The sequence below is a fragment of the Asterias amurensis genome, chromosome 13 (assembly GCF_032118995.1).
Source record: "Asterias amurensis chromosome 13, ASM3211899v1".
Lineage (NCBI taxonomy): Eukaryota > Metazoa > Echinodermata > Asteroidea > Forcipulatida > Asteriidae > Asterias > Asterias amurensis.
In genome coordinates, this window is record NC_092660.1 from 3,877,841 (window position 1) to 3,896,746 (window position 18,906).

The following is an 18,906-nucleotide window of genomic DNA, read 5'->3' on the forward strand; positions in this document are numbered from 1 at the left end:
AACACAGGCGCCTACATGATATAACAAACCTATAATAATTTAACTCCATTCGATAAAAACAGTGTAACAACACATTGTAAGCTTTCATTGTGACATGGATATGGATAAGGTCTTGGATATCAACAAAACTAATTGGTTAACATTTTTGAGAGATCTCGAAAATTGTTATGTTCATAAAAGAAGGAAAGAATAAAAGAATAACTGAGAGACGTTATTGTCAGTAACGCTTCTCAGATTCAATTTTCTGGGGAGAAAAACTGATGTGTTTTCCATAACGCACATTTACTTCGCAGTGACTGTACTTCTCAAAATGCTTTATAATATATATTCATAAATACCTAAGACGGTTTATCCATTCTGATTGGTCGAGAGGGCATCACGAGGTGTTGTTTGAACGGATGATATAACACCAGTAAAAAGTGTTATGGGCGTGACACGCGCGCTTGCACCTGTGCGTATAAGACAGTTTCTTCATTCCTATTTTTGCATTTATTTTACCTTTTGACCAAAAACTGTTGATGTTTTTTGACCGAAAATGTATTTATGAATGGGAATCAAAGTGTGTTGAATCGGTTTTCAACTAGTGGTTTAAACCCGCCGAGGCCTGGTTCTTGATAATTTACCTCGACTTCGTCTCGGTAAAATGATCAAGAACCAGGCCTCGGCGCGGGTTTAAACCACTAGTTGAAAACCTCTTCACCACACATTGATTCCCTTATCCATAGCTGTTGCACTTCTAATAATGTATCTTTTTATTGGCATTAATGTTTTAAGAGTGACTACCAAACGTAGGCATCCCTCTTTTATCTGAGTGTTTGTTGTTGGCCAACAGGGCCCAATTTCATGGCTCTGCTTAGTAAGTGCTTACCGTAAGCACAGAATCGGCGCTTACGGAAGCAGACCATTCTGTGCTTACGGCAAGCGTATTTCACGGGTTAGCGGCGAATTTGGGCTTCTGCGCGTGCGTACTTCACGTTACTACGCATTCTACGCTTACAAGACTAGCGCAGAAATTCGGCGCTTGCACGTAAGCGGGGATTCGCGATCGTAAGCGCAGAATTCGGCGGTAAGCAGAGCCATGAAATTGGGCCCAGATACAAACCCCTCGTGGTAAATTTCATGCCATGAATCAAATAGTATTTCCATCAAAGTGGAGACAGATTTTCTTTCGGTAACTTGAATCCCCACAGAAACGGATATACCACCGTATTCTTGTAACTTCTATTATTTATAACCAAAAATAACTACAGTGGTTTTAAATTTAGCAAACGGATAAACATTGTAAAAAACGGGATACGTCAAACATCCCACATCATTGGAATGAGCGAGCAGTCTGATTGTTAACAAGGTTTGATTGTAATTTATGATACAAATCCCATTCTATCCCCCAGTCTCCTGTTCGTCTTCAAGTTGTTGATTATGTGTGTTATGAGACCTGTTTTTAAAGCCATTGTACACTTTCGGAACAGAAATAAATAAAAAAGTTCGCAGATTTACAAATAGCTTACAGGGTTTACAGAAGGTAATGGTGAAAGACTTCTCTTGAAATATTATTCCATGAAATGCTTTACTTTTTGAGAAAACATTAAAACAATTATCAAATCTCGGTAGCGAGAATTACGGATTTATTTTAAACACATGTCGTGACACGGCGAAACGTGCGGAAACAAGGGAGGGGTTTTCCCGTTATTTTCTCCCGACTCCGATGACCGATTGAGCCTAAATTTTCACAGGTTTGTTATTTTATATATATGTTGTGATACACGAAGATAGGGCCTTTGGACAATACTGTTTACCGAAAGTGTCCAATGGCTTTAAGTCAAAACAGTGTTGTATATTTTCAACTTGATACACTATACGTTCTATAGGCGAGTGTTATCTGTAACTTACACGGACTGGGCACTCACTATCAGACCATATTACCGATCTATTACTGGAATCATCCAGTGGGGTCTAACACAGTGATGAGGGTACCAGGGAGACATGATACCAGTCTCATTCAATGAGGGTCTAAACTTTGGGTGCGTTCGTTTAGCTTCCCTGGGTCAACCCCGTCGTGTGGCGTTTTTTCTTTCCAGGACGAACGTGTGCAGATAATTACCCACGTTTGTCCTAGAAGAAGAAAAAAACGCCACACACCGGGGTCGACCCAGGGAAGCTAAACGTACGCACCCTATGACACAGTGATGAGGGTACCAGGGAGACATGATACCACTCTCATCCAATGGGGGTCTATAACAGTAATGAGGGAACCAGGGGGACATGTTGCCACTTTTATTTGAGTGGGACCTACATTCAATAAAGGCAGTGGACACTATTGATAATTACTCAAAATATTTGTTAGCATATACAACCGTACTTGATAACGAGTGCTGTTGATAGTATAAAACATTGTGAGAAACGGCTCCCTCTGAAGTAACGTAGTTTTCGAGAAAGAATTAGATTTTGAGGTCTCGAAATCAAGCACCTGAAAGCACACAGCTTCGTGTGACAAGGGTGTTTTCTCTTTCATTAATGGTCTTTGACAATAATATTACCATTAGTGTCCAGTGTGTTCAGGGCACACAAATGCAACGAGAGACCGCGCATATAGTGGTGGGGATCTTCCCCAATCAGCCTGCAATATTTGACTCATTTGGCGTAGCCACGTGTGTCACCCATTGCCTTCACTGTCAGAACATTTTAATCCCTTTCAGTTATTATAAGCACAGACTGCAGAGGGCGCTAACACACTTGGAGCATAAGAAATTGCCAAAACATAGTAAAAGCAACCTCGCCTATGATATGCAACAAAATGATCAATTCAATCAACTAAACATCGTTTCATTTAGCGACAAGACGTTTGAAGTTTCCATACACCTTCATCATTTCATCATGAGTAGTTAGTGATCCTTTGGCGTAAGATATCATTACAAGGATTCATTTATTTTCCCCAACAATACAAAAATGACAATATCATTCCAAAGAGATCAATACACACAAGTCTCGACAACATTTTCAAGAACAGGATGCAAAGAAATCAAACACTGAAGAGTGATCCATTGAAGTGCAGCTATAGTAGGACATGATCCCCACTGACGTTGTACTACTATAATTATTTTTGCTTTAAAAGAGGGTCCCAAAATAAAGTTTAATGATCAACAGAGGGCGCTCGACTATCTTTCTCGACTAAGGTTTTTTCTAATTCTGCGATTTAAAGACAGTGGACACTATTGGTAATTGTCAAAGACGAGTCTTCACAGTTGGTGTATCTCGACATATGCATAAAATAACAAACCTGTGAAAATTTGAGCTCAATCGGTCGTCAAATTTGCGAAATAATCATGAAAGAAAAAAACACCCTTGTCACACGAAGTTGTGTGCTTTCCGATGCTTGATTTCGAGACCTCAAATTCTAAACTTGAGGTCTCGAAATCAAATTAGTGGAAAATTACTTCTTTCTCAAAAACTATGTCACTTCAGAGGGAGCTGTTTCTCACAATGTTTTATACCATCCATCTCTCCCCATTACTCGTAATCAAGAAAGGTTTTATGATAATAAATATTTTGAGTAATTACCAATAGTGTCCACTGCCTTTAATAATCAGTAGTATTCCGTTAAATTGCAACTTAACCAACTTCTTCCAACCATCGTCAAACACGGATTGAACAATAAGTATGGACCTGTCCGATAGTTGCACCAGCAATTAACGATACATCCCGATTCTAAATCTGGTTTGTTTTTAGTCAGCAAATAAATCTATGCAAACATCACATCAACTTTAAAAAAAAAAGACAATGAAGACAATGTTAGACGTGGCAGGAAAACCCACGCACAGTCATAGGGACTGCAAGAAACAATCAACATGCACGGATCCGGTCTGGGAATCGAACCAAGGTCCACATTTTTTTCTCTCTCCAGAAGACGATCAGAGCATACTGATCGAAACGTCGAGTTGAAACCAACGGTTCTTTTCAGAACCACCCAACTCATTAGGGATAGTCATTACATGGTGTTACCGCAAACCTTTCTATAAGGTCCACATAGTTGATATGCATGGACGATAACCACATACACGCCGACCACAATGCTACATTGTTCTCTACCGTACAGCCGTTTAATTAACATTCCCTGTACAAAACAGACAGGGCAAAATAATACGCTAGATTATTACGCCTTATTTACAAGTCCGGGAATCGAACCAGGGTCCACTCACTGAGGAGGTGCAAGGCATGGACCACATACACGCCGACCACAATGCTACATTGTTCTCTACCGTACAGCAACTCAAGTGTAACATCCCCGTACAAAACAGAAATACAGGACAAAGCAATACTCTGTATTAACTATTATTACACCTTATTTACATGCAGTCCGGGAATCGAACCAGGGTCCATTCACTGAGGTGCAATGCAAGGCAGGGACGTTACCATTTTAAGCCGACCAAAATGCCACATAATTCTCTCCCGTACAACAATTTAAGTTTAACATCCCAGACAGGACGAAAATACTCCGTATTATTACACCTTAGTCACGGTCCGGGAATCGAACCATGGTCCACATAGATCAAAGGCAGTGACGTTTAAACCACTACATGTATAAGCCGACCTAATTAAATGCCCCCATTGTTCTCTACCTTGCAGCAATTTAAGGATAATCTTCCGCACGTCGCCACCAATTTATCCGCCGTTAATTAACTCCAAAACCAAAAGGCCGGAAGTTGGTGGCGAGGTCGTAACATTTTCCCAATTTAAATTTAACATCCCTTTTCAAACCAATATTACCGGACAAAACATCACTCTATGTATTATTAACACAGCTCTTCCTCGTGTAAATCCAACGATAGATTGTACACCTGTTTTAATCGAACCAGGTTGTCAACGCAGCCCTGGGCTAGTTGTCAACGCAATACAAATGGCTGCATCTAGCCTTTAAGTCCAGGAACACGACTTTTCCCTGTCAGTTTGTTGTTTAATGTGCTTGAGTCTGTTTATTTTAAATGACAATCTTACCTGATGATTACACGAATTGGCGAGGGATATGAAGGCTCTAGCAGCAAACAGCTTACTCCAGGCTACACGTAAGCGCATAAATCTATCTATGATCTCCGAAGATGACATCTTGGAGCCAGAAATCTGCTCATTTTCTCCGCTCATCTGAGATCTCCCCGTCCACACAACCGACGTGATCGTGTGCGTAGAGACCAACTCAAAATTTTCAATATGGCGCCAAGTGTTGGTTAGCTGTTCTATTTCCGCAGGGCAAATTGTAAAGGGAAATCCGAACATGCCTCCGAATGAAGTTATTGGTTCATTTTGGTTTTGCTTCTTTTTTTATTCGCTATGAGGTTTGTACAAAATTTAATAATGTCTAGCCCGGGAAATAAATATAAATCCTAATAATGTAACGTGTACGTGAGTTTTGTGGGGTTCTTTAATATTTATTTCAAGAGTTTCTCAAGTTACGAAAAGTACTAAAGGTACATTAATATAAGCTGACTCGAGTAACATCTTAGAGAAAGAGTACCATCAACTGGCCCTGTGGCCTAATGGATAAGGCGTCAGCCTCCGGAGCTGAAGATTGTGGGTTCGAGTCCCACCAGGGTCGTCCGATCACAGTTTGTACTTTTACTATTGCCTTCTCTGAAATAACAAATCAATTTCTCATTTTTGTAAGTTAAGGCCGTACAGTTCTATCATGCCCGATATGGGGGAAGTGGGTATCCTGCTCCACTCCAGCCCCCCCCCCCCCCGCCCTCCTTAAAGGCAGCATTTGTGTATAAGCTTCTTCAATATCACTTTAATGCCCCTTTTTATCTTTTAATTTTGTACATTGAATACATTTTTACCTTTGGGTCACCTGTTTAAATGTTATCGTGTTGAAAAAAAAACACAGAAATATAAAGTCTCCACTTTCTTTGGAGTGTTAATGCCGCCATGTAGACAAGATGTTCGCCGCAAGAACTCATAATCTCATTCCCAGTTTGCAGAACTAAAAATTACCAAAATTATATTGCCAAATCGATTATGTAGACTGATATGTCCATTTTGTTGAGCGCTACCCGTCTTTGCTCTATAGACCTTTGTCACGGTGTGGTCAACTTGATTTTACTCCATCCATTCTCATTGTGACCAAACTGAGGCTGGACGAAATAATAGTCTGGTGCCATGCGCAATGAATGCTAGCATTCATTACTGTTATTGGAAACAGGGAACATGACCAAAATGGTGACAGCGTGATAAAGGTATGTTGCTCTGACACAATATATTCCTCTTGCACAGAAGTAGACCCCCCCCCCTCCTAACCCCTCTCAAGAACGCCAGAGTTTCCCGCGCAAAATGAAGAGACAATAGAGGGGGTACCACAGTGTACCATCCCAGAGATAGATCTTTCTTTTGTTGATAAACAAACCGCCTTAGTTGTTTGGCATGGTCAGCCGAATGTTAGTAAAACACTCAATCGTAAAAACAGATGTTTTAACAAAATTCAAAATTTTGGGCAAACTTTCAATTAAATAAAATACCTCTCATTATTAGTTGTTTTATTTTAAACAAAATCAACCATTTTGGTTACATTGTTACAAAAAAGTAGAGATCTTATCTCGATTTGCTTTTAAGGCTTTCCATAGTTTTCCAATCTGGGTTGGCAAAAACTCGGGCTGTGACGTTGACAAAGAAAGGTATATCGGGAGAGCTACGACATTTGCGATTAGGAGCCATTTTGTTCCCAAGAACACCATGGGCGAACACAGGGTGCCAGACTAGTCCTGCCCATTGCGTTGCGCTGCTTTTGGAGACAACATGGCGCCCAGCAACCACGTGACCAAAGAAAACTGGTCCCTCCATGTCGCAACTCGCCCATGTTTTTTTGTAATTTTTAAACATTTCGATTTTTTATGAATCTCTGTATTTTAAACTCAATTCAGCTTGTAGCTGCAATGTTTGAATGTGTTTTAATAAACCAATAATAATAATACACAGCTCTGTACCATCCAGCGCCAGATACGAATAGTTTAAAGCAACCACCATATATGGTTATGCCTTAGAACTAGGCCACAGTGTAGTGCAAATAGTTTAATTTAATTAAGTTCATAATACGGAAAAATATTGATTCCGGCAAGATAATGAAATTAAGACGCAAAAATGTTGGTCACATTTTAAATGAAACCAAATATACATTAATACCTCACCATGCAATGCCTCAAAACACTCATAATGTTCAACATTTTTGCTGAAGGATACGAAACGTACACATTGTGTATGGTCGGGCATTTTCTTAACTTGCTCCGCGCCAAAATGCATAGTTGGCTTCACATCGATTGGTACTTTTCCAGTCGATTTCTCTAATACAGGTAAACACCTAGATCCTCTATATTTTGCTTCGAAGTGTCAGGCAAACGGTTCCATACTCTGGGGCATTATTATTCATGTAACATTTATCAAACTCGGTTCATAGCGTTTCCATAGTACAGAAAGGCTTCAGACGTGCGCAAATAACTACCCGGTAGCTATTTCATGTTTCATATTTTAGTGTATCGCGGATAGTGAGTCTTGGTTTTTCGAGTGACCAGATTCGTGCATATCGAACTTGATGTCAACATGTTTTACTAGTCATCACATTATCGACAAGTTTCACAGTCGTTAAATTTAATTAAATTTAATTATTGAAATGACATTGCATCGTTGACTACATTGTTAAAAATGACGCCGGCTTCGCCACAAGAAAATTAACACCGGATTCACCAAAAAATAGATCATACCGGCTTCTTCACCAGAAATAAATTAACACCGGCTTCGCCACAAATAGATTTACAACGGCTTCACCACAAACAGATATACACTGACTTCACCCCCAAAATAGATGAACACCGGCTCCCCCACAAATAGATTAACACTGACTTCGCTACAAATATAGATTTACACCTTTGATATACGACACGCGGATATGAATTGAGGTTACACGTGCAATCAGCGTTACCTCGGTACACGAATAAGCGTCAAGCTCAAGGCCAAGTGACGAGCTTGATGGAAATGGATGCTAGTCACATGTGGGGATGAAGGTTGATTGCTAATAGACTGGTCCCATGTACTTATCTGCAAGGATATATGGACATGTATCGACATGGATGCTAGTCACATGTGGGGATGAAGATTGATTGTTAATAGACTGGTTCCCTGTCCTTATCCGCAAGGATATATGGTCATGTATCGGCTTTATATGTATAAACATGTACGTCAGATTTAACTGCGAATATCAAGAACCATGAAAGCCATGTGGAATGGTGCAAGGTCAAAGGTGATAATGTAATTGGGCTTAACGGCGTGAATCACAAGCCTCGAAGTGCTGTGACGTCAGATGTTCTGGCTAGATGATTGCATGCATGTGAGAAATGAGTACGACTCTTTATTGATAGGCAGGCGGGTTAGGCTTCCCGTTTATTTCATGCACTGTTAACTGTAGGGCTGCCAACATCACATAGCAGACTGACAGACAAAATGCTAGAGGCTATAATAATTGGGGGACCATATAGTCTCTCAACTTCATAGGGTTGTATTAATTTTCTTTTAATAATTACCATTTTCAATTGTGATGATATTAATCAAAGTCACTAATATATTGATCGTGGTTTAATAAATAACTCCTAAACACTCAAGTGTCCCCCAGTCTCCTTATTGCTTTTAAGCTCATTTACTTAAACAAAATTATTGGCCCTAATTTTTCTTTTTTTTTCTTTTCACAAAAAGACACTCAATCATTAGGCAGACCCACTTTTCTCATCCTTCTTCCCCTGTGAAATGTATTGATTTCAGGCGAGAGAGCTAAAATGAAATCGAATCGTATCCCGCTGTGAAACGATTCATGCGATTCAACCTCGGTCTCATCTTGGTAATCAAAACCTATTGGTTGGATCGGTACTCCGATGTCAACGACTGTTTCATGAATCATTAAACATTTCATGAATCATTAAACATCTTGTTCCAGCTGGTAATTAAAACAATGGGTCTATGTTCATTAACTAACAAAAAATTAAACACTAATGACACTCAAACGTTGCATATTTATTACCGCAAAGGTTCGTTCTCCAGACTAATATTGCGTGTCATGGCCGAGCGGATAAAAGAGCGCCAGACTCAAGCTCTGATGTTTCTGATCCGCAGAGTGTGAGTTCGAGTCCCAGTCGTGACATCTGTATCCTTAAGCAAGACACTTAACCACGATTCTGCGTCCTTCGGATGGGACGTAAAGCTGTTGGTCCTGTGTGCTGTGTAAACGCACGCAAGCGAACACAGTGCACTTATCGAAAAGAGAAGGGGTTCGCCCCGGTGTTCCTGGCTGGATTGGCAGCATATTGCGCCACAGCACCTTGTAAACCATTACATGGTGCTTAAGGATTATGTCTTATATCTTAAACTTCGTCCCACTCCTTGCAGTAATAATACCTGGCGCTTTGTATCCTTTGGCAAAAGGCGCGTTATAAATACGGTTACTATTATAATTATTATTATTATAAAAGGAGTATGTTTCGTACTTCAAACGTAGACCCAAGTATACCTTGCAGGACAATAATGAATGTTGAAGTGAGAGCGTCACTGAGTGACGGATACCAGCGCCTTGCAAGAAGCCACTATTATAGGTGTCGACGACAGCAAAGAGTCGTCGTGTCATCTACACTAGAGGTTCATCTAGCTATACTACACCGGTTCGTGCTAGGTGATACGAATTGTAGGCTAATTATTACTGCACCACACACCTGCTACTTCTATTGAATTTTTCCCTCCAGATATTTCTGCTCAAGATTGGAATGACCGACGGCTAAATGATGTTCCTGACGAATGGGCTATTATTCCTCCACAAGGCTCAGACTGTGTGTGAAAACAGACGGTTTTGAAAATGATTCTAAATTTAATTTACTCACTCACAGAGTTACAACATGTAGGTAGTTTCTACGAGCTTCTACAAGCATTGGCTTATGCAGTGGACACTATCGGTAATTACTCAAAATAATTATCATAAAACCTTTCTTGATTACCTTGATTACGAGTAATGGGGAGAGGTTGATGGTATAAAACACTGTGAGAAGTGCTCCCTCTGAAGTGACGTAGTTTTAGAGAAAGGAGTAATTTTTCACGAATTTGATTTCGAGACCTCAAGTTTAGAATTTGAGATCTCGAAATCAAGTATCTGAAAGCACACAACTTCGTGTGACCATGGTGCCAACGGTGTTTTTTTCTTTCATTATTATCTCGCAAGTTCGATGACCGATTGAGCTCAAACTTTCACAGGTTTGTTATTTTATGCATATGTTGAGATACACCAACTGTGAAGGCTAGTCTTTGACAATTACCAATAGTGTACACTGCCTTTAACAATATTCTGCAAACCAAAAACAAGCAGGATTCCAAGTCACAAATTGTACATTATGACATGGTATTTTAGCTGGTAACCTGTAGCGTACTTTTTGGGCTTTAAGCAGCTCTATGAAATTCGGTTATCTCTGTTCCAACGAACGAGAACTGGACATTTTAGTGGCGTTTTTTTTTTTTTTTTTTTTTTTTTTTTGCACCATGCAACAGTAGTCTGGTCAACATTACGACAATCAAACATTGCAGCCTGCGCCGTGCAGCTGAGCGGCTGGGGATTGACCTGGTGCAAGTCATCTGAATCGCTATGCATGGAAGTCTTTTACAGGAGATGCGATGTGGCGGTTTACAAATTATGGAGTCACGTTGGATTACATTGTATGAGTTCACTTAATGTTGAACCTCTGCTCGGATCGCCAGAGATGCTTAGTAAAGAGGCAATGTGGGTTTTCCACAGGTGTTGTCCTATATTGACTCCCTTTTCTGGTTTTACACACATCTTTTGATGACATTTTTTATACTTTTGTTTTAACCTTGACATCCACTGTACAACTTGTAACTATTGTGTATGTCTCAAGATTTAAAATAAAATAATAAAACAAATAAAAAATCAGATTTTTACCTTTCTGTTATAAAACATTATGGGACTAAATCTGGTACCGTACTACGAGAATATGACGAAAATGCAAATTTCGAAAAGTAGCCAGACTATGAATTTGCAAACGTATCCAAAATTTGTGGATATGCAAACCTTGTAACCGCTCGCATTGGGACGAGGTTGGTGTACGGGTGTTAGAAAAAAAATATTTTTTATCCCCGATGCGACACTAACATCTATAACTTGACCACTATTTACCAAAAAGTGTATTTTTGGTAAATAGTGGTCAAGTTCGGAGTTGAATGAACTCTCATTGACCACTCCGCCATTAACCGGATCATTCATGTGACTCAGAGGGGCTATCTGCATTAAGCAACAGAATTCGTGCACCGAACGACTTGCAGTACGTTAGCAATTTTAATACCCAGGTGTTTTATGCTTGTGTGGACACGTAGCACACGACTTTCACTGGAAACGATAATCCGTGGAAACAATGAGCTATGCAATACTGCACAATTATTTTGAAATATTATTATTTCATTAAATTGAATTAAAATGTTGGCTGTAGTTCAATGACTCACACCAACCACACCAACGAAATAATAACACACTAATAGCTAGAAACACCTAATGAAATCACGCTCTCATATACCTCCTGGTCAAAATTGACCCGGAATTCCGGATTTCATGGAACCTGACTTTTGCTTTTGGATCCGGATGACCGGAAACGCATTTCAGGCTGAGATTCTGTGTCAGTTTCTGGGTAATTTTGACACAAATTCCAGCTCATACTGACCCAACAATTTATTTGTCACGGCCTCAGGGGACCAGTGGGGTCGATTTCACATGACTAGTCCTAGGTGTCCTAAAAACTAAAGGCTGTCTTAAAGGATGTGGGTACTTTTTGTAACACAAAACACAATGTCCACAGATTTACATCAAACTTACACTATTTGAAGATAATGATAGTAGAAAGCTTTCCGTGAGAATATTACTTGCTGAGGTGCTGTAGTTTTTTTTAGAAAAGAGTAAAACAATGTCATGAAAATACGTTTTTACATGCTAAAATAATAATCGTCTCATGATCATTGAGACGAAAATCATTTTCATGACATTTGTTTACTCATTTCTAGAAAAACTACACTGCACCTCAGCAGGTAATATTTTCAGGGAAGCTTTCTACTATCATTATCTTCAAACTGTGTAAGTTTAATGTAAATCTGTGAACATTATGTTTTTTGTCCTACAAAAAGTACATAGACCCTTTAAGTTAAGACTATAGTCCCAACTTAGGACTGGTCTAATGAAATACTAACAACTTAAGGCTAGTCCTAATTTAGGACGTTCCAAACTGAAAATTAGTCCTAAATTCTTCCTCCTTGGTAAGGACCAGTAACTTGTCCTAACTCAAGATAAGACTATAGTCCTAACTCTTTGTGAATTCCAACCCAGGAATTCGAGTCGTTTCTGACCCGAGAGTTTTGGTTTGCAGTGTAAAAGGAAGACGTTTACACACACTTCATCAAATCAGACCTCTTCATTTCAACACTCAATAAGCGCTCAAAATTTGGACTGTCTAATGTGCAAAAAAATAAATTACTATTCATAACATAGACCCTATATTATACTTTCAATCTATATTCACGCCTTTGTCTCAAATCTAAATAAAGATCATTTTGACTAGCTCCGATAAACAATTCAATTATTGTTGAGCTGTTTTTCGTCCAAGCTGCACGTACTTAATTCTAGTTATTTCGAATTGAATATCGTGACAAGAAGACACTTAATTCGGTGTCAGTATATTTTGAGTTGTTTTTGATAGTTATAATAACACACCTGAACTGACGTCACGACAACGTTATTAAACCATTGTTAATATTGTGAATTATTGAATTTAAGACCAGTCCAATGGTATGAATAGGGCAAGGACGTTTTCCTCATACAGTATTTCGTATGGCTTATGAAAAAGTCACAGGCAGTAATCATATTCTGTGTAATCTAAAAGCGTAAACAAAATATATAAAAAAAAAACTGTGAGAATTGGGGCCTTAACACATTGTGTTTTAGTCGGGGGGGGGGGAACCATGCACAAAAATTGATCAGCATGTAAGCAACATTGTGCTTAGTTTGGGTTTTAGCAACCGAACTCAATTTTCACATTCAGTTTTGCGATGCACTTATTTTCCAATAGATAGAATCCTCGTGAAAAGTGGGTGAAATTACCTTTCTTTATAGAGAACTCTAATTTTCGCACCACTTTCACGTTCAAATATCATTTTATTTGAATAGTCTTTCAGAGCGAAAATTGAAACATGGCGTCACCTGATGTCAGCAAAAAAAAAAGCAAAGTATGGGTCCAAGGGAGTTTCGGCGCCAGACATACAATCAAACACAAGCCGTGTTGATTGAATATCATCCACAACAATAAATGAATTGAACATTCTCTGCGAAAAAAATGTGCAGACCATGATTTTATTTCCAATGTGACGTCATCGAACGATTTTGTGATTTCGACAGAAAGCGTACTTGAAGGGTATCAAACACGTCTCGTAATTTCCAACATGAGGTCAGGGGCATGTAATTTTTTCTACATTTTCTCCTTTGGAAAATTATTATATCGCATATTTTGACCCTACTTACCGGTATTATTTTAAGGGCAGCAAGGCAATGACCATGAGGCATGGATGTTATCGTTTTAGGGGCACCAAGGCAATGACCAAGAGGCATGGAGGTTATTCTTTAAAGTGCACCAAGGCAATGACCAAGGGGCATTGAGGTTATTGTTTAAGGGGCACCAAGGCAATGACCAAGGGGCATGGAGGTTATTGTTTAAGGGGCACCAAGGCAATGACCAAGGGGCATGGAGGTTATTGTTTAAGGGGCACCAAGGCAATGACCAAGGGGCATTGAGGTTATTGTTTAAGGGGCACCAAGGCAATGACCAAGGGGCATGGAGGTTATTGTTGTAGGGGCACCAAGGCAATGACCAAGGGGCATTGAGGTTATTGTTGTAGGGGCACCAAGGCAATGACCAAGGGGCATTGAGGTTATTGTTTAAGGGGCACCAAGGCAATGACCAAGGGGCATTGAGGTTATTGTTGTAGGGGCACCAAGGCAATGACCAAGGGGCATTGAGGTTATTGTTGTAGGGGCACCAAGGCAATGACCAAGGGGCATGGAGGTTATTCTTTAAAGTGCACCAAGGCAATGACCAAGGGGCATTGAGGTTATTGTTGTAGGGGCACCAAGGCAATGACCAAGGGGCATGGAGGTTATTCTTTAAAGTGCACCAAGGCAATGACCAAGGGGCATTGAGGTTATTGTTGTAGGGGCACCAAGGCAATGACCAAGGGGCATGGAGGTTATTGTTGTAGGGGCACCAAGGCAATGACCAAGGGGCATGGAGGTTATTCTTTAAAGTGCACCAAGGCAATGATTAAGAGGCATTGGGGTTATTGTCCCCGTTGCCTTCGTGAAGTATCAGGTCCGTGAGAGAGAAAACAGAACGATCAACTACGGTTTTTTTTGTTTCGCTGGTTTATGAGCTAAAATATTTCCCCTTGAACGAGTGCTGGAAAAAGAGTAAAGTTGTCAATAATTAATGAACGCACCATTAAGTATGAATAGTCTGTTAAATTTGTAATTACATGAATTAGTACATACATGCAAGTGATCGCATGGCGGCTACACCAGTTAACCCGTGTTTTGTGAAAAACGGCACACTGTGTGCAGTTATACTAAGTAGGCCGAAATGCTAATAACCTTTTTCCATCAGCGGTTTTTTTTTTTTTGACAACTAAGAGTATTTGCAAACGGGCGCCAAAATCCACAAATTGAAGGAGCTCGTGGCGCACGAGAGTGCATCCTCACACAGTAAAGAAAGAGGAAATCAGACAAAGAGCAATTACATATAAGCCATATTAAACTAGTCTTCAAACTAGTCTTAAAATGTGTAGTCTTTGGAAATGTTATGATTTGAAGTGGTAAGTCGTTCCATGCAGACAGTGGGTCCAGCATGCGAAAATGACAATCGCCCCATGATTTCCGTCTCTTAGAAGCATGCGACAAGCAATAACTAGAAGATCGTAGAGATCGTACACGTGTGAATCATGTACTCTCAAATTAGAAATGGCTGACATTGACATCCAATTTAACAATTAAAATAAATTACATTGCCATGGTGTTCATTGAGACTACCTCGGTGTGATAAGGATAAAATGACAACCAGGGACGTTCGTAACAACAAATGACATTGGATTACAATTTAAAGGCGTTGTGTATGAAAATAAATGACATTGCCATGATGTTCAATGACACCTACCATAAGTGTGATACAGATAAATGACATCCAGGAAAGGTCATGACAATAAATGACATTGCATTACAGTTCAATGATGTTGTGTAGAAAATAAATGACATTGCCAAGTGTGATACAGATAAATGACACTCGGGAAAGGTCATGACAAAAAATGACATTGCATTACAGTTCAAAGACGATGTGTATAGAAAATAAATGACATTGCCATGATGTTCAACGGCACCTTAAATAAGTGCGATAAAGATAAATGACAATCAGGAACATTCATGATAATAAATGACATTGCATTACAATTCAAAGACACAGTGTATGAAAATAAATGGCATTGTCCAAAGCCACGGGGCCAAGCGATTTCTGAAGATGCTATAAACATCCGGGACGTTTGATCTGGAGTGGTGGATAGAGTTACCAGCAAATCTTGATTAATTATGCAAGCTGCGGAATGACAACCAGTGAAAAATTTGCGAGTCCGACCATACGTGTTTGTTTGGCGCCAAAACAAAATCCTTAAAGGAACACACGCTTTCTGATCTCCCCTGTGTGGTAAACAAAGTACTTGATTAGCAAATTCCCCGTGACTGTTGTTGGTGTGCACCAAACACGCCAATGATCAATCACAACAATTTATACAATTTATCGGACAGGACGGCTTGAGAAAACTATGTAAATTAAACTCACTGAAAACTTAACAGAAAGTGGAAACTTAAGTCTAGACCTAATTTGCTGATGAAACACTGTTTAGGTCAGACAGTGGATCCGTGTATACAACACTTAACCCCATGCTTAAACTCACCTTAAGCCTGTGTCGTTTGCGGGTTCAGTTTCTGTTTAGTTGCAAATATTTGTGGTCATTATTCTATACTTCATTAAGTGTTGCTGTCAGGGACATTCGGTAAATCGTTTAGAAATACACCTTTTTTGCAAACAGTGTAAGGGCACTGGACACCATTCATAATTGTCAAAGACCAGTGTTCTCACTAGGTGTATCCCAACATGTACAAAATAACAATAACATTTTTGGACTCAACTGGTCATTGTTGAATAGTGAAATAAAAAACACCATTGTTGCACAAATTCGTGAGTTTTCAGCTGCCTACAAAGATATTTCAAAATTTCAGGCCTGAAGCCTTTTAATACCGAGTAACAAACCGAGATGTTACTGCAAACTTAATACAATGCAATGTCTCAAGTCTCATCTTATAGGCCTGATTTTGTTCTCATTATTATTTCTATCCAAAACCTATAACTAGTTAAAGGCAGTGGACACTATTGGTAATTACTCACAATAATCATTAGCATAAAACCTTTCTTGGTGACGAGTAATAGGGAGAGGTTGATGATATAAAACATTGTGAGAAATGGCTCCCTCTGAAGTGCCATAGTTTTCGAGAAAGAAGTATTTTTCCACGAATTTGATTTCGATACCTCAAATTTAGAACTTGAGGTCTCAAAATCAACCATCTAAACGCACAAAACTTTGTGTGACAAGATGTTTTTTCTTTCATTATTAAGGATAGTCTTTGACAATTACCAATAGTGTCCACTGCCTTTAAATACGATATAAATCTTCACTGGCAAGTCTGCGCGGAATTAGTTGCATTATAGTCATGGCACTGCAAGTGCATTTTGAGCTGTCCATGACATGGTCATTCCATAGTTGATTTATTCTTTCAGAGCTTTCAGAGCAGTTTAATGAGGAAACTGACACGACACAGCCTGACGGAGCGCAAAGATACATAGAATGTGAAACAAAATCATTCGTCACATACTAATCTCATGTCGTTGTTTTATAGACATGTTTGACATAAATCCTGACGAAACAGAAGATCATGTATTGTGATAAACTGTTGTATTTCATGCAATAGAATCGACAAAAGAAGCAAATGGGAGACTTTTTGAGACGCTTGGTGGCAGCAGACTTACCAGGTAAAATCCATTGTTCTCGGTGATGTGCGTATGCTCCGTAAACAATGAAAGTTTACCAAGTAAGTCTGCTGCCACCTAGCGTTCCAAAGTTTCCAATTGAAGCTGATAGCACAATATACTCTATAAAACGGGCCGTTAAGTCCACGGTCACGCTTTGTACGCTGTATTTGCCCACAGACTGTCAATAAACATGACGATATAATATGAAACGTGAATTTTAATACGTTATGCTTCGCGCTTCGCAGAGCGTGGTAACCTAATTTCACAACAGACTACATTCCGTGTACTCGGTGACCATGATAGTTATTGGCTGAGATGCACCTATTGTCACTTGCTACATCCTTGCTCTAGATACACCTTCGCAGCTGAGAACAATTGTATGGGTCAAAAATCATGACAGGAAGAAACTTCCGAAACTGACTGCAAGATTCAAGAAGGACAGTCTTGGAAGAAACTATAAATAGATAGTAAACTTGCGGGTACAATCTTTTGTACATCTCTTTTGTGTGAATGTTGGCTTTGTAAAAGAGCCGGTGTTGTCTTTATGGTATTTAAGGAAGTCAAAAAGAGTCCAAGACGTTTGTCAGTAAACTAGCCAGAAAGATGACGCTGTAAACTTAACTACGTGATTGTTCCCCATTGCGGATTGCATTGAGTTTCCCATCCCACACAAGGATGTCCGCAACATGAACCTCCAGTGACGTATGATGACGTCATGAAATCAAAGAAACATCTTGTTTCCAAATCAAGACGACAGTGTAGATCAATGTTATTCTAAATAGAATCTCGATTGATTATAAGGAACACGAGCCTTGGCAACCAAGATGTATGTCGGTGACTTTATAGCTTCTATCGATCGATGTATAGAGTTGTAAATATTTGTATAATAAAGTGTTTCCTGCAACTCGTGGCTGGGGTGCAGTCCAATAGACCTTTATCACGGTGCAGCCATCTTGAATTTCTCCCATTGATATCAATGTTACTAAACCGAGGCTGGAAGACATAAATAGTCTGGTTCCTTATTGCAAGATGATTATTAGCATGCATTATTGTTACTCGATACGAGGAACATGGCCAAGAGGCAGCATGATAAAGGTCTTTACCATTGACGACGTTCGTATTTGTCTTAACAACCAATGATTATTTACATTACGGGGGTTTAGAAGAAGTTAAGAGGATTTGGTCTCAACATTCCCTCGCGCCCTCTGCAAACAGATTGGCACCTGATCGGAATTAAGTAATGTTGATGAAGATGAGAGAGCCCTATTAGTAGAAATGGAACACGGTGAAAACTTCTACAGTCTATCAAAACAAGACGAGTTTCCCGCGCTGTACAGTTGCTGACTTAAGGCAAAAATAACTTGTTTCGCGTCCCCGCCCGCTTCTTTTTAGAGAATTTTGTCTTTTTCTTTTATAGATGAAAAAATCTTCTTTTTCATAAAATAATATAGGCCTCTCTGAAACCCAAATACAACTATCTAAACAGAGAAATAAAACGCAAGACAAAAGAGTGCAAAGACAAATGGCTGCGAGATCTGTGTTTACAGAAGTAGACACTATTAAAACAATCACATGGAAACGCACAACTGGTATGGCAAGCATCAAAGACAAACATGGAAAAGTTCTCACTGAGGACAACGAAGTAAAGGAAAGATGGAAAGAGAGTTTCGAGGATCTGTTCAATAAACCTAGCCCTGAGGACACCTCAATTCTTCAATCCATC

General features: G+C 39.5%; 1 protein-coding gene and 1 non-coding gene across 3 annotated transcripts in view; one reads left to right on the forward strand and one right to left on the reverse strand.

The window, feature by feature from the left end:
• LOC139946434 (GTP-binding protein Di-Ras2-like) overlaps positions 1-18,906 on the reverse strand; it is a 62,420-nt gene that overhangs the window by 26,910 nt on the left and 16,604 nt on the right. The window contains exon 1 of one of the 2 annotated variants that reach the window (XM_071944080.1): positions 4,993-5,170. The exons of the other annotated variant lie outside the window; for it this stretch is intronic. Coding sequence (XP_071800181.1) covers positions 4,993-5,136 — 144 coding nt within the window. The 5' untranslated portion in view covers positions 5,137-5,170. Of the gene's footprint in view, positions 1-4,992; positions 5,171-18,906 lie in introns of those variants that run through there. 2 annotated transcript variants of the gene reach the window in all.
• On the forward strand, positions 5,515-5,587 carry Trnar-ccg (transfer RNA arginine (anticodon CCG)). Its single transcript has one exon. It is a non-coding gene; the product is annotated as a tRNA-Arg (tRNA).